Raw genomic sequence first — 17,145 nt, 5'->3', positions numbered from 1 at the left:
CCGAGCATGTTAGAAGTTGTCTGATTGTTTTTTTATGTTATTTTACAGCTTTTTGACCATGTTGCTGAATGCCTTGGAGACTTCATGCAGAAGAAGCAGATCAAAGACAAAAAGCTGCCTGTTGGATTTACCTTCTCCTTCCCTTGTATACAAACCAAAATAGATGAGGTGAGACAGACGTGGGTATATGTTCCATATGCTGGCAACAGGGGCTAAACTCTGATTAGATCAACAGGTATGCTGGGCTCAGCCACTGAAGGGCCTTGTGGGCCTGCAGTTAAATTTAAATTTTTTTTCATTAGATTCCAGTTAATTTAAGAAACAAATAAAAGATGTACTTTTCTTGTGCATTGGCCTGCTGTTTAAAAACAAATCTTCTTGGTTGTTATTTGTTCCTAGACCTTGAGGAAACTCTGTGGTGGGTTTTATATTACCAATCTCGCTCTGTGGAATTACCTCCTGAATCAGTGTATCCAGTTGTTAGTCTGTAGACCCACTGCTGATACCAAGGCAATACTCTAACAGTGTAATATTCTACCTTTTTATCTAGGGTGTACTAGTTACCTGGACCAAGAGATTCAAAGCCAGTGGGGTTGAGGGAATGGATGTTGTGAAACTGCTAAATAAGGCGATCAAGAAACGCGGGGTAAGTGATTATTATCTGGATAAGTTCTGTAGTTTTTACTGAGAGTTACATTATATCCCTCACACTGTAACAAATGAACTTATGTCACTATATATATATTTATATATAGATAAAGACAAGAAATCCTCTGCATGCACCTACAGTATAACAGTATATTTAGGACATTAAAACATTTTGCTTTAGCAAAAATGACAACAATTCAGGAGTTTTAACCAATGGTTTTCCGAAAAGCAATCTTTCCACCCTACTCACTGACATTCTATTCATACCCATTGGAGTTTTAGAAGCGTATTTATTAAATGCTAAACTCTAAGGGGCAGATTTATCAATATGTGAGTTCAGAACTGAATACATAAAAACTAACCCATGTTCTATTCATTCCTATGGGGATTTTAGAAGTGTATTTATCAAAAAGTGAGTTCTAACTTTCACCCATTGATAAATACACTTCTTAAAATCCCGTAGGAATGAATAGAACGTGGGTGAGTTTTTATGTATTCAGTTCTGAACTCACATTTTGATAAATCTGCCCCTAAGAGGGGGATTTACTAAAACTCGTTTTTTTCGGATTTATCAAAAGATCTGAACAGAAAAAAATGAAAAAAATTTGTGGAAATGTTGCAAAAGCAAAACTTTTTCATACTTTTACACAAAAGCCAGCATAGAAAAAAACAAAAGTCTCTAAAAGCACAAAGCAAAGAAAGATGTAAAAGAGAAATCTGCCACATACTTCTGCATGATCTCAAAGGTTTTAGATGGCGTACTTTGGATTCGGAATTGTCGCATTTTTCTCACATAATAAATTTAAGAAAAAATGTTAAAAATTTCTGTTGCGGTTTAGTAAATGCCCTATCACCTTTCACCCATTGACAAATATGCTTCTAAAAATCCTATAGGAATAAATAGAACGTGGGTGAGTTTTTATGTATTAAACTCTAAACTAAACTCTAACATTTTTAATAAATCTGCCCCTTAATAAATCCAATAGGATTATTTTGCCTTCAATAAAGATTAAGTATATCTTAGTACATTATTATTATAGTGAAAAAAAGAATAATTTGAAAAATGATTTGATTAAACGAAGTCTGTGGGAGATGGCCTTCATGTAATTTGGAGCTTTCTAGATAACAGGTTTTGAATTTTATACCTGTATATAAATGTAAATATTCAGAGAATGCTTAGTGCACAAAGACATTACTTAGGGCTTAATGAAAGTGTGCTTCATCTCTGTGCTAATTACACTGGTGCTTCATTTTCTCAGCAATAAACAGTGACACAGAACCCAGAGTTTGGTTGTATTCAGTTACCCAAGGCATTCATCTTTAACTACTCACTGTCTCTCTCTCATTTATTTATATTTTCTTAATCTTTTTTTTATCCTTGTCCTCTACTTTAGGACTATGAGGCAGATATAATGGCTGTCGTGAATGACACAGTTGGGACAATGATGACTTGTGGGTTTGATGACCAGAGATGTGAAGTCGGTATAATTATAGGTAACATGCAGTATATACTTGCTTTTGCTGTTTAATTGAACAAGTTGGAGGAAAGATTACTTATTGAGAAATGTGTTTTAAAGGTACTGGGACCAATGCTTGCTACATGGAAGAGCTGAGGCACATTGATATGGTGGAAGGGGATGAGGGTCGAATGTGCATTAACACTGAGTGGGGAGCATTTGGTGACGATGGGTGTCTGGAGGACATCAGGTCGGAGTTCGACAGAGAGATAGACAGAGGTTCACTCAATCCAGGAAAACAGCTGTAAGTATCTCACTATTACAATGCAGTTGTCACTACTAAAGGAGATTATTCTCTAAATTCTAAAGTTATCTTGCCCTGCGTTTTGCAGGAATTTACAGTCAACCTGTTGCTTTCTACATGTTACCTAAATAAAAAGCACATTGCTCAAGTAGAGCTTAACAGTAAATAAGCATTTGTTTGCAGCAGGAGTTTAACAGTCACACTTACTTTGCACAGGTTTGAAAAGATGGTCAGCGGCATGTACATGGGGGAACTTGTCAGACTTATCCTGGTAAAAATGGCCAAAGAAGGACTCCTATTTGAAGGGAGAATTACTCCTGAACTTCTGACCAGAGGAAAATTTGAAACAAAGCATGTTTCTGCAATCGAGAAGTAAGTGTAACTCCATAACCTTTACTGTGAGATTTTAGATAGAAGTGGGGCATGAACGGGTGTCAGGGATAGAAACAATGCAAGAGTAAAAACAAATGTAAAACTGTCTCAGTTTGACATTCTATTTTCTTTCAGGAGCAAAGAAGGTTTAAGCAAAGCCAAAGACATACTGACCAGACTTGGGGTGGAGCCATCTCACGAAGACTGCATTGCTGTGCAGCATGTATGTACAATCGTGTCCTTCCGCTCTGCTAATCTAGTTGCTGCTACGCTTGGTGGAATCCTCATACGACTGAGGGACAATAAAGGGGTTCCCAGGCTGCGTACTACTGTGGGCATCGATGGATCCTTATACAAGATGCATCCACAGTAAGTGCTTTGGCTACTTTTCTTACTATAATGCAGCAGATCCCAAACCGTGACCCAAAGCAGTGGCTGGGGCAGAAGGGGCAACCTGAAGGTCAGTTAGGGAGAAATGTGGAGAGAATGCATATATGTTCTAGAGATACTCCTGAAAGTCCAGAATGAATGTCTGATGTGGCAATTTTTGTGTATTCTCATATGTACTTGTAGAAACCCATCAGGAGCATCAGCATGAGATTTGGGATATCATAGATAGTCTTAAAGGACATGTCAACCCCAAAAATAGGTTTTTGCTTGTTTTTCAAAAAAAAATTCACATTTGAAAGTTGGTTGGAATCATGTTTTCTTTTATTCGGAAAAACATTATTTTGGGGTTGACATGTCCTTTAAAGGTTAATTGTAATTGTAATTGCTATTGAAAGCAGCATAGTCTGAACTCTTGGTTGTTATTTTTTCAACAATGTTGCAAAGGTCAGTCTCCTCCAGCAAGGCAGGTCTGTCAGTCTGTTGCCATGTGTTATATTGTTTCACATGCCAGAGCCACCAGGGCAGAGAATAGAAAAGGACAGACAAACACTGCTTTTAATAGCAATTATTTATACAAATAACTTAAAAACCATTACAAATTTGTAATGAATGTATATTGCAAAGTTGCTTAGAATTTTGTCCTTTTATTAGGTAAAAATTATATTCTGGTTTGACTTGTCAGATCCACATTCCTAAGGGGGGGAAATTTTCTGTAATGAGTACACACTGTATTATAAATCAGTTCCACATTGTGTCTTATGTGCATTCTGTAGATATGCCAGGCGCTTACACAAAACAGTAAGGCGACTGGTTCCTGAGTCGGATGTGAGATTCCTCTTATCAGAGAGTGGAAGTGGCAAAGGAGCTGCCATGGTGACTGCGGTGGCATACAGGCTGTCAGAGCAGAGAAGGCAGATCGATGAGACCTTAGAAGAGTTCAAGCTCAGCCGTGAACAGTTGCTTGAGGTTAAGAGGAGGATGCGGATTGAAATAGAGAATGGACTCAGGAAAAAGACCCATGAATCAGCAAAGGTTAAAATGTTGCCAACGTATGTAAGGAGTACACCCGATGGTACAGGTACGTTACCTATATCTGTTCAGTTCTGACCTTTAAATATCACTTTCTAACTTGGAATCTTACAGTAAATGCAGATCCTCAACAACATAGATGCAAAATTGTTAGATATAATTTCCAGGTTTAAACTGCATACATATTAGGTGTACAGTGGCTGGCTTTCTCATAGGATGTGGCACATATCCCTTTAATTAATATAATGGACACATGCTTGTCCGCCACAAGCTCTGTTAATTAACCTCATGTTGAATGTATGTGGATATTGCCCCTTTAAGGAAAACATTGCACTGTCGAATCTTTGTATTAATATGCCAATACATTATTAACATTATTTTAATTAATATTAACTGTATACCTGCCCAAAACCTGCTTTTTTGCACAATGAATGAAAATGTCATGTTAATTGTTACATTAATAAAAGAATGTCAGTGGTTTTAAAATATTTCTAAATGTAACTGATGTTCTCTGGTTGTGTCTCTTGAAACAATGTAGTAAAAGTCAGTTTTTTCAGGCCTGTTAATCGGCTGTCTGCTGGTTGGTTTATCTTTGCAGAAAATGGAGACTTTCTGGCTCTGGACCTTGGTGGCACAAACTTTAGAGTTTTACTTGTGAAAATTCGAAGTGGAAAAAGAAGAACCGTGGAAATGCACAATAAAATTTACGCCATCCCTATAGATGTCATGCAGGGGACAGGGGAAGAGGTACTGCTCATGATTTGTGCACTACAGAAACATCAAGCTGCTCTCATATAAAATATGATATCATTTGTTTTATTACATGTGTGCTTGTTATAAGATTGTTCCCCTTGTACAGTTTAATACTGACAGTTTTTAAAAAATATATTGTCCATGTTGCTCCCAGTGTCCGGTGGCTGGGCAAAAAATAAATTACACATATTGCTAAATGCTCTCAGAGGAGCACATATGCCGTTTTAAATTTGGCCAGCTTAAAGGGGCAGTAAACCCTTTTTCAGTAAGTAAGGCTTGTGCTAAATAGATGTTTTGTCTATCATCTTAATTAGAAAATATCTAACTGTTTTTTGCTGTTTCCTGCTATTAAAAGTAAAGCCACATTCTACTTTTGGTTCCTATGGGCACCATGAAACAAGTTAGCAGTCCAGTGACAAGCCCTCTATATAATGAACTGCTTCTTATCTAAAAGCCTTACATAGGTATCAGCTGGGGGAAGGGTTTGTTTATGTAGAGGGTTTCTTACACAAAGTACAAAAAGTATTTCAGAATTTCATAACAAAACAAACAAGCAAAAAATAATCCCCCAGTACAAATTACTGTGGGGATTATAAATCTGGACAAGCAGTTCTACACTCTCGAATGAATGGTTCCAGCATACAGAGTTAGACAACAATTGTTGATTTGCACCCATTGGCTAATGCCTCTCATCAGTGTCTTGGGGATGTCATTGATTGAAAGGAAGTGACAGGAAAGTGCCTTGCTCCTCCCCCCTGCGTAGGTCAGAGATTATGGGCTAAGGGTTGAGTGATTGTAATAATCAGTGTTACTGTGTATGGGGAAGGACACTTTATAGAAATCCTAACCTACAACTTTATTACAACAGCACACCGTACTGCTGGCAGATTTTCTATTGTAACTTGTGCCCTCTGTTCTCCTTTGCAGCTCTTTGATCACATTGCTCATTGTATTTCTGATTTCCTGGATTACATGGGAATAAAGGGAGCAAGACTTCCGCTGGGCTTCACTTTCTCGTTCCCCTGCATGCAGACCAGCTTGGATGCTGTAAGTTGCCTTATGTCTGTCATCTATGTCTACCCAATGCTGCATGACAGGGATGTTAACATCATATCAGTAATTTATTATTGTTGTTCATTTGAAAGTAATTGCCACAATAATACATATACTTTACATTTAATGGAGAACTAAACCCTAAAAACAAATACTGCTATGCCATATTTAATATACATTTATATTCTATATATACAGTATATAGTGAGTTGGTCCCTAAGCTCAGTAACTGACAGCAGAACAGAGCTTGTGCAGTGAATCAGTGGAAAAGAAGATGGGGAGCTACTGGGTCATCTTTGGGGTGGGGGGCACAGATTTTCCCTGCAAAAGGGCTGAGGCTGCCTTGGGCAGGTTCAGAACTTTAGCTTCAGTTCTCCTTTAAAATTGTCAGCTTGAAATAAGAGACCATTACAGAAAACCATTAAGGAGTCTTTTAATACAGTAGACGTGGGGCACCAGAAGATGAAAAACTGTAATTCAGCCTAATATCAGTAGGATCTTCTCTTTAGTTGGGCCCCATTTTAAACTGAATGTCAATGTTTTGATTAAAATGCGGCCTTAAAAAAAAAACCAAATTATTGCACAAAATACTTATTAAATGAATCATTACATAAATTGCTGTGGTGTTGTTTGCATGGAGAAATGGGATCTGTATTTGAATGTATGTATAATTTCCCATACTAACCCCCTCTCCTACTCCCCTAGATGCACTGAGCCTAGGTATGAGCTTATAGTTAGTACTGAATGTAACAGACACCATTTATTTCCACTTGCCCAGGGCATCTTAGTCACATGGACCAAAGGTTTCAAGGCCACTGATTGTGAAGGAGAAGATGTGGTTAATTTATTAAGAGAAGGAATTAAGAGAAGAGAGGTAAGTCATGGATATGTAACTGTGATTCTTGTGCTGTCTATTGACATGGAAGCATATCATGTACTTAATTTAAATTGCTCACTAAAGTGGTCAATAATGTGTGTAATGTATCTTTGGTTGGGTGCATTCCCCGACACCACAGACTGGAAGGGCTGATTGGTTTCTACTACTCGAAGTATATTATAGAAGTAATTATAGAAGTAATTAAAGGGCAAGAGTTAAATGTATTTATATATCAGGTTATTCTCACTGTTAATAATCCATTAAGAATGTGTTTCTGGCAGTAAAGCAGTAAATGCTACATATGTATAGGTGCCAAGCAAGACTCTTTATCAACAGGGTATATTTAGCAAAAGGGTGAAATACTTAGTTCTCCTAACAATTTGTGAGGAATGTCATATCACTGTGTCTGGCTATTTAGTAAATAGAGGCTACTACTTTTTCCTTTTAAATATAGAAGGAATGTGCTTTAAAAAGTAGTGTTTTGGGTTGATATGTTGAAATTGTTCCACTTCCTGCTGCCCCCTTTCCCAGGCTGTTCAGGGGAGCCGGCGGCACTCAGCACACTGCACTCTATGATCGGAACAAATCAGCAACTAGGCTGATCTAATAGAGAACTGAAGTAAAACAAATCAAATAATCAGAATACAAAATCCTAATTTTCATAAGAATTTTAGTGTGCTTACAAATGAAAAAAAAAACACCAATTAAATAAAGATTGTTACAGATTACCTAGGACAACTCCCATTGACTTCTACATGATGGCATATGTATTAGTGTTATTTGTGGTTTTAATACCTGATTCATTTTTTAAAAAAAAATTGGTTTATTAGTAATTAGTAAAATACACGATTTTTAGCAATAAAAAGGGGAAACAAAAGAATACGAATGTTAGTAAATGGGCCCCTAACTTTCTGTATTCCCACATTTAGGAGTTTGACCTGGATGTGGTTGCGATTGTGAATGATACAGTAGGAACCATGATGACCTGTGCATATGAAGATCCAAACTGTGAAATTGGTCTCATTGTGGGTAAGTAACGGATGTAGCACTGACATTAAACCCAAGGAAAGGAATACGAGTATATATGTGATTCTGTAGGAATCAATAGGATCTAGATTGTATAAAGATTTTGTTTTCTTTATTGTTAGAGCCAAGAGTACCAACCACATTCAGGTGAACTATAGAGTAAGCACAAATATTCATGAATTACATCGCAGTTCAGCAGAACCTTTATTCCTGAAAAGTAGAACCAAAACCAGATGAGATGATGGCTTTATTGGTTCCACTGTATGTTTCTGTGGCACTTGTTAAGTGTAAACCAAAGCCATCTGTATACAGCCTATTGGTGCGCCACGGCTCACATGTACATCTGCGGAAGTCATACTAAAAATATCATTCACAGACTAATTAGTGCCGCACAGGGGCCAAATTATCATCACAAGGCTGCCATTTTTCTGTTCACAAATGCATTTGTAGGTATTATACATGCTGTATGTAAAATGTCAAATTCAGCTACAAAACCACTCACCCTAGCAGCAGCATAGACAATCAGAGTCAGTATTCACTTTGCAGTTGAACAATGTAGCCATTTTTGACCTAAAATAGGGTTAATTGCATAAACAAATATTTATCTATGAAATCTATATTTAATCTCTTTAATATATTAGGGACTGGAAGCAATGCATGCTACATGGAAGAAACAAAGAATATAGAAATGGTGGACGGAGACCAGGGAAGAATGTGTGTGAACATGGAATGGGGAGCGTTTGGGGACAATGGTTGCCTTGATGATATCCGCACAGTCTATGATAAGGCTGTTGATGATTTGTCATTAAATTCAGGAAAACAGAGGTATGTTTTTTTAATCAAGGGCAGTTTGTCCTCTTGCTAGTGGTTTTATATTATTAAGTTTAGTATGTTAGAGAGTGAATTTCTGTCCCCCTGATCTCTACCATAGCTTCTCATCCGTGTAGTGTCCTTTTGATCTCCCCCACAGTTGGCCGTACATCAGACTCACTCTTAATCTTCCACACTAATCCTATTCCATGCGGTGTCCTGATTTCCTCAACAATTTAACTTCTATTAAGCTGGTCATACAAGCGTCAATGTATTCGTACGAAATAAGGATGCATCAAACCCACTTTTTTGGATTCGGCTAAACCCCCATACCCACCCTGACAGATTCTACCAAATCCCGAACTGAATCCTAATTAGCATATGCTTTTGAAGGGTCAAAAGTTTACATTTTTCCCCCTAAAATTTAACCCTTTCCAAATGCTAATTAGCATATTTTAATTTATGCTGATTCGTTTTTTTTTCAGCCGTGACTGTGGATTCAGGCGAAACCGAATCCATCAAAAAAAGGCTGGATTCGGCCCAAATACGGGATTCGGTGCATCCCTAGTACGAAATAAAATTTTGTGTGATTTGCAGACCATGTGTGAGGTCCAAATGACCATCCTGACAATTTTCGTACCATGGCAATCATAGTTTAGTAAACCAGACGGGTTCGAAAATTTCACGCAGATAGCTACAATATGTTTGCATGTGTTGCTGACGATATCAGATGATATCCATGGGTGACATAAGACATATAAACGAAATGCACACACCCACAGAGGAACTTTATGTACGATTTGTGCTTTGGGCTCTGGCACACGGGGAGATTAGTCACCCGCGACAAATCTCCCTGTTCGCGGGCGACTAATCTCCCCGAGTTGCCATCCCACCAGCGACAATGTAAGTCGTCGGTGGGATGGCACATGCGGCGGCGCAATTTTGGCAAATTGACGAAATGCCTCGCGTGGCAACTTCGACGATTTGCCGAAATCGCCTGCGCAGCGTATGCCATCCCACCGGGGACTTACATTGTCGCCGGTGGGATGGCAATTCGGGGAGATTAGTTGCCCGCGAACAGGGAGATTTGTCGCGGGCGACTAATCTCCCCGTGTGCCAGAGCCCTAAAAAGCCATTGCCTATTAAAACAGGAATCCTTTATCTTCTCCTTTTCCTGATGAGCTGTTGCCAATACTATTGCAGGGGCTGCAGTGTTTTGCCATTCATATATATATATATACTGGACTCATTTTAAAACAGAAAACAAAATCTGTTTTTTTAAATATAAACAGACTCAATCATAGCGCATTCATTTGTATAAGAACTATATGATTAAGCAAGAACATCATTTCCGGGATTACATTTTCCATACATCACTAATATTTCTGGGACATAACTTTCGTTGATTGTTGAAATTATTTTTCTGACTTAATAATCCTGCAATGTAAAATCTGAATGTTAGTTTTAGATTGAATTAAAAGTATGATCAATATGTAAACGTTCAAATTTGAATGTGTATGGCAAGCTTTAGGTGCACTCCCACTGCTTATTTCCCTTGTAGTGCCCTTCTGATTTCCCATGCAGTTTACCATCAATTGTGTGCACTCCAAAGCTGTCTATACACGTAACGACCAATTTCAGTGCAAATTGACAAAACTGTCCAATTATCATAAGGTTAGTGGGCACTGAACAATCGTACATCTGGCGATCTTTCAATCAATGCCGGTCAGAAAATCAATCGGGCAGGTTTGAAAATTTTTGTCATTGACAATGAAATTTGCCCATTGTCCAATTGTTTTTAGGACCAAGCAGGTAGTTTTCATAGTTTCAGCTAGATGATATAATTTAAAATGGTTGTTTTTGTTAATGGACAAATTGTACTTTTAAACAGTCCTTTAGGATAAGATTTGTCCTACGATAACAGAAAGAGTTTAAAAATCTTAATGTGTCTGGCCAGCTTTAAACTTTCCCACCGATTATTTTTCATGCAGTGCCCTCCTGATCTCCACACAATTTACCTTCCACCTGGTATCACAGCCTTCCTGTGGTGCCCTCATGATCTTACCCAGCGTTTACCTTCCAGGTGATTGTGCCTAAATCAGCATGAGCAGTCGGACTACCAGTTCAACTAATTTATCCATATTTTGGAACTTTAGCCTTAGGGTTCATTAGTTCAGAATCTGTTTAAATGAAACTAAGAAGGAAGCAAAGTTCTTTGTAAAACAAAACAAACGTGAAACAAAGCCAGTACTTATTTACCATGTTCCCGCAGGTACGAGAAGATGATCAGTGGCATGTATTTAGGAGAAATTGTGCGCAACATATTAATTGACTTCACAAAAAGAGGATTTCTGTTCAGAGGGCAGATTAGTGAGGCACTGAAAACCACAAGTATCTTTGAAACCAAATTCCTTTCCCAAATTGAGAGGTAAGTAAGCGGTACTGTTGTTCTGATTGAATAAAATATCTGCTGGCTGTTTGTTTGTTATGTATCTGCTTGTCTCACAAATGCTGTCTGTTCAAGGGAAACAGGTCACAATGGCTTTAATACTAAGCATAATGGGAAGTGTTGTGACTTTGCAAATCATTTGCAAATGACAAAAGTTGTGTTTGGATAGGTTAGTTGGTACCCTTAGCAATCCAAGGGTGAAGCTTAACAAGATAGCAAGTGTTGCCTATTCACAAGATCCCTCTCCTGTAGCATGGGCAATATACTGTGTTGTGTAAAAGGTGTTTATTTAGCTCATATACACGTACATATGCACACTTGGCAATATTGCAGGCCATCCTGTGCCTTTTATCAAGGCTTTCAGTGCAATCTAGGAGTGAGCTTATGCATTTTCTCTACTATGGATATTCTTAGGGGCACTAACATGTTGGATGTAGCCAAATTGGTTGGCCTGGATTACTCGGAGTCTACTGTAATTTTATAAATGCCATCCTGGAGGTCTTTCACTGAAGAGAAATGGTTCTGAAAGGCTATATACTTTACATGAACCCAAACTTACTTGTCTTCTGTTCTACGTTACTTTCAGGCCCTTCATTACAGACAAAAACATTTCTTATTACTCTAAACTGAAAGAATTCAGCAGGGCGGGCAAAATACATTTCATAATCTAATATGTACAGTATTTAACATTTCAGCCTTATAGGGCTTAGATCTTGGGTTCAGTTCTGACCAAGGTGCTGCCTGGGGGTTAAATGTTATTCCACCTCTCCCCCATGTATTTGCCACAGTGCAGTGAGGTCCTTTCATAGAGAAATTATATATGTATTCCTGTCTTGCTAACTGTTATATGATTTACACTGGTCCTTCTTAAACAGAATCCTCAGTTCTAGGATCAACATAGGAGCCTAACAGACTGTCTCATTTTTCATGCAATAAAGCCTCTGCTAGTTTCTTACTAAAATGCTCATCCGGTACTTAAATTGGCTTTATTTTTATTCTTATTACAGTGATAGATTAGCGCTTCTCCAAGTCCGATCTATCCTTCAGCAACTAGGTCTAAACAGCACCTGCGATGACAGTATCATTGTAAAGGAGGTGTGTGGTGCTGTATCAAGAAGGGCAGCGCAGGTGTGCGGGGCAGGCATGGCAGCGGTCGTGGATAAAATCCGAGAGAACAGGGGCTTAGACCATCTGGACGTCACAGTTGGAGTTGATGGAACATTATATAAATTACATCCACAGTAAGTACTTGCTTTCTAACCTAATAGCAGTGTCTGCACTAACACAAATTACCTGATTGGATGAATAGTTGTTTATACATAAGCCCATGTGAGACAACATTGAAACCTCTCACTAAGGGCAGTGCAGGTTTCTGCCTCAAATCAGGCTACCTTTCGTTTTATCATGCGCTGCCTGACTTACTTCATGTTAAGCTGCATACACAACTTCTTTATTCAACCCAACACAACATGTTTCAGACTGTGACTCTTTTTCAAGTGTCATGTTTGGTTAAATAAAGAGGTTAGCATCATAGTCCCTGCAGTAGTGTGTCAGTTTCTTTATGTTCCATCAGCCCCTGTCATAGGGGTTCTTCCCATCTAAGATCCCTATCATATACACACTAGGGTACATTTTATCTGGTGCCAGCGAGGCTGCCTGTATGGTTTGAAGAACAGGGAGAATATATACATACATACATCTCTGGATACAATAAAAGGAGTGCACTTCTATTTAATATTTATTACAAAACACAGCAGTATTAGTGTGTGACAAGGCTTTAGCAAAACCAATAGCAGAAAGGGTTACACTTCTCTGCCTTTTTCCATGATCTCCATTTCCTCTTCCCGCATCTCTGTGTCTGCTGCACCTTTCCTTCTGCTCCTTCCCCAGGCACCTTTCCCTTTCTGCCTCCTACTGGCTCCTTCCCACATCTTGCCCCACTTTCCTTCACCCTCATCCCCAATCTCCATCCCCTTAGTGCTTTCTCGGCTTGTTCTTGTATCTGTTTATATAAAGTGTACCTGCTGTAATATATATAATAGAAACATTTTGGATCCCATTTCTAACTCATTGCGTTTCTTGTTTCAGCTTCTCCAAAATCATGCACCAAACAGTTAAAGACCTTGCCCCGAAGTGCAACGTTTCTTTCCTCCTCTCGGAGGATGGGAGCGGTAAAGGAGCGGCTCTGATCACTGCTGTGGCCTGCAGACTCCGCAGTAGTGAACAAAATTAGATCCTGAACATCTCCCTTGTATCGTCCTGCCTTTTTCAGCACTTTCATTTCAAGCTGTAACCGTAACAAGGCTGCTCAGTTCTAGCCATGATGTCCATAGGAAGATAATAAGGGGAATTAAGCGGTCACAGTAGAAAGTATGTGCTAGAAGACTGCACTCTGTGTATCGGTCCCCCATATAAGGGGGTTGTTTGCCATTAACTTAACTATTAGTATGTTATAAAATGTCCTGTTTTCAGCAATATTCCAACTGGTCTTCATTTTTTACATGCATTTTAGTTTTTGAATTATTGGTCCTTGTTTTCTGACTCTTCCAGGCTTCTCATGGGGGTCACAGACATGAGTAATGCTACTTTCTATTATTTATCTTTCTATCTATCTATCCATCTTTCAAACCACTGCCTGGTTGCTAGGGTACTTTGGACCCTAGCAACCAGACAGCTGCTGAAATTCCAAACTGGAGAGCTGCTGAACAAAAAATTCAAACATCATAACAAAAAAAATGAGGACCAATTGCAAATTGTCTCATAGTATCCCTGTCTCCATCATGACAAAAGTTATTTTAAAGGTGAACAACCCCTATAACATGCAGCCAACCTGTTGGTCAGTGATAATGATTTATAATTTATTCTTTTATATGTTATTTATCAGTTTGTAAGCGCCCAACAATGTAATATTCTGTTTCTTGCTCTTCATGAGTTCAGTCCATTTTTTTAAGTGCAACTGTTGTCACTGGAATTTCCTTAGCCGTAAACTTAGAAGACACGATATTCTGTGATATGCAGTGATTTTAGGCCAAATCTCATTTTACCTTTTAAACAAATCATTATTTGATAAATTATGTAGCCCCTCTGCATGTTGCTGAACTGCAAATCCCTGCAGCAGTTGATGGGAATAGTAGTTGAGTAAGTAGCAGAGGGGTGCAGGGTGGGATTAGAATGTATAACGGCTTGCATTCCTGAGCTCACAGAACATCTTCCCAAATCATGTACCACTGGGGACACGTCTGTTACATGTGCTACTATAGCAATTCCCAAAGCTTGTATGAATAGTGTTGTGTCAGTTGTATGTACCAAAGCCCATGCGTATGGTTTTGTTTCAGCTTGTTTATTTCCGGGGAGGCATCGTCATTGAACTGCACAAAGCAGGTCCCAGGAACTGAAAGGGTTGGACACTTTTATATGAATATTATTTGATTTTGCACTGTGATTGAATGTGTTGAGATGGTGTGAATTTCATTTTTAAATGTCTGTATTAGAAAACCAAGCCTGATAAATCCAGTGTAAAACAGAAAGAGATATATTTGCCACTCTAGGTCACTAATGTTATTTATCGACTTAATAAACTTTTTCCAATGTGTGTTACTTGGCATTCTGCTTTTTTATTCCCCTTACAGAGCCTGTGAATAAACATATTGGTTTTAAAACATTCAAATCAATGCAATTTGTTTTAAGAGGCAACCAACCCTATGAATAGTAGAGTAATCCATAGTGTGAACATCAGCCATTTGCTTTAAAGGAGAAGGAAAGGTCACATCACTGAGGGGTGCCAAAATGTTAGGCACCCCCAGTGATTATATGGACTTACCTGAAACTCTGGGCCAGTGCACTTGTCAGCAGAAAACCACACCAGCCTGGGGTACATGCAGGCGAGCGATCCTCTTCCATCGTCTCTCATTGCGCTGGCTGTGCATGCGCAATAGAGTGAAGGGACAAAATTTAACAAAGAAATCGTCTTTTTCACTCTATTGCACATGCGTTGGCCCCGGGATACGGGGATAGAATAAGAAGGAAGGAAGAGAGTCGCTTGCCTGCATGTACCCTGGGCGGGTACAGTTCTCTGCTAATAGGAGCATTGGGCCTAGGGAACCAGGTAAGTGAATACAATCACTGGAGGGTGCCCCCCCTGTAAATATGACTTTCCTTCTCCTTTAATCCCATCACAAAGCCCTTGTGGGTAAAGGGATACTGTTGATTTAATAACATGTATTTACTTTTACCTGAAAACAGTGTGCAATATTGCTTTACTGTACTGCTAAAATGTTATTGGCAAATTGTATGCTGTCATAAGGGCAATATATTTCCTTTCTGGTAAACAAAAGAAACCATAGGACCTGCCCCCATACCTGCTCCATGGCTTTACTTGTACTTGCATGAAGAGCTAATGCTTCCCGCCCCCACTGATGAATAGTGCGCACGTGCATTTATTAACACTAGGGAACTCTGGAATTACCAAAATACGCTGTTTTTACACAGCATTTTACAAGCTGTTGTGGATTCTTATGCTGGAGATTTACACAAGGCTTTGTGGCTTCCTGGAACAAGGGGTCATTTTCTAATTGCTGGGGCTGTTGTTGTATTCACGCGAGCCTCCGAAGGTCACTACTCTCCAAAACAGGGAGCGATGATCAGCGGCAATTCTTTTGTTATGAGGCAGTATGCAAATTGCAAAAATGGCCGGTTGTTTCGTTATTTGTACTTTGCATGCAGACCTCCTTATGTAAATGACCCCCCCTGTATCTGTGACACCAAGTATATTTTAAAATGCCGAGGCCTGGCTAAACATTAATAACTTTGAGACAACTAAGGATATTGGAGAGCTATGTCTATTTTTGCAATAAAAAGAGAAAAATATACAATGGTGTTTTATTTCAAGGTATCTGCAGGCAATGGAAGGCTACTGTTGGTGGGAACTATCCAGCAATGAAAGGGAATCTATGCTGAACACCGGGTCTTTGTATGGTGGGTGCAGTTTCATGTTGCATCAGAAACATAGAAAGAAGAATCATTAATAGAAGATAGAATTTCTAGTGGATATATTCTAGAAATACATAGAGTTTGTTTTAAAATAACCACTTTCCAATACATGAGAGACCCCTCTAAATCACAGGACTCTCAATCCATCAGGAGTTTAGAGTTTTTCCAAGAAAAGATACCAGGGGTCATTTACAACCTGCAGAGCAAAATGCAAAAAAACAGGTGCAATTCACTATTTTTGTGTACTTTGTGCACTTCATTTAGGCACACAAATTAGAGAGCTCTGGTGGGCACAGGTGGCAGTAGGGCCCTACAGGTAGAAGATAAGAACAAGGCTTCATTACACTAAGGAAAGGCTAAGTCACTTGGGGGTGCCAAAATGTTAGGCACCTCCCAGTGACTTAAATTGCTTACCTTGTACCCCGGGCTGGTGCCCCTGTTAGGAGAGAACAGCACCAGCCCGGGGTACCTTGAGCAAGCTATCTGGCCCACAACCCAACCAACACTGCTGAGGTAACTTTTAGTAACTGATCCACATGATTTTGTGCAAAAGATCAATTACTATAAAAATGATTCAGTGTTTCTATACTTCTCTTTCAGCCCCCATCCAATTACATATATTGCTTACAATGCCATTAAAGTGATACTGTCATTATTACTGGGGGATCAACTTTTTATATTTAAAAATGCCCCCATGTTACCCCTAGCCCTGCAGTTTGGCAATAGGAAAGAGAGGGGCTGACATTGAGTTGTTTTCTTCAGTCACATTGGGCTGTAGGTGACGCGGTCCTTCCATAGGCTGATTACAAATGAAAAAATTGCGGGAGCCAATGAAAGGATGGCGCTGCCTCCAGCTCAGTGTGACTCTATCGAACATGACCCAAAATTGTGTTGGAGTGTCTCCTGAGGTAAGTAATGCTGGGCGGGGGAGGGCTCAGCAATATTGACATGTTCCTATGGCTTCTATAAGACTGCTTTAGGAACTTTA

The 17,145-nt window shown here is 39.1% G+C and overlaps 1 protein-coding gene across 2 annotated transcripts in view; it reads left to right on the top strand.

The window, feature by feature from the left end:
• hk1 (hexokinase 1) overlaps nt 1-14,765 on the top strand; it is a 59,613-nt gene extending 44,848 nt beyond the window's left edge. Inside the window, exons 4-18 of one of the 2 annotated variants that reach the window (XM_031904752.1) lie at nt 49-168; nt 551-646; nt 2,043-2,142; nt 2,226-2,409; nt 2,626-2,781; nt 2,917-3,150; nt 3,945-4,249; nt 4,799-4,947; nt 5,881-6,000; nt 6,785-6,880; nt 7,813-7,912; nt 8,551-8,734; nt 10,992-11,147; nt 12,176-12,409; nt 13,257-14,765. In XM_031904752.1, coding sequence (XP_031760612.1) covers nt 49-168; nt 551-646; nt 2,043-2,142; nt 2,226-2,409; nt 2,626-2,781; nt 2,917-3,150; nt 3,945-4,249; nt 4,799-4,947; nt 5,881-6,000; nt 6,785-6,880; nt 7,813-7,912; nt 8,551-8,734; nt 10,992-11,147; nt 12,176-12,409; nt 13,257-13,401 — 2,379 coding nt within the window. In that variant the 3' untranslated portion in view covers nt 13,402-14,765. The remainder of the gene's footprint in view (nt 1-48; nt 169-550; nt 647-2,042; nt 2,143-2,225; nt 2,410-2,625; nt 2,782-2,916; nt 3,151-3,944; nt 4,250-4,798; nt 4,948-5,880; nt 6,001-6,784; nt 6,881-7,812; nt 7,913-8,550; nt 8,735-10,991; nt 11,148-12,175; nt 12,410-13,256) is intronic. The other variant, NM_001102731.1, reaches the window with a different exon arrangement.
• The last annotated feature ends 2,380 nt before the right edge of the window (nt 14,766-17,145 follow it).

This window comes from Xenopus tropicalis, chromosome 7, assembly GCF_000004195.4.
Source record: "Xenopus tropicalis strain Nigerian chromosome 7, UCB_Xtro_10.0, whole genome shotgun sequence".
In the NCBI taxonomy this organism is placed as follows: domain Eukaryota; kingdom Metazoa; phylum Chordata; class Amphibia; order Anura; family Pipidae; genus Xenopus; species Xenopus tropicalis.
The sequence above is the reverse complement of the archived record's forward strand: the minus strand, read 5'-3'. Positions and strand labels throughout refer to the sequence as shown.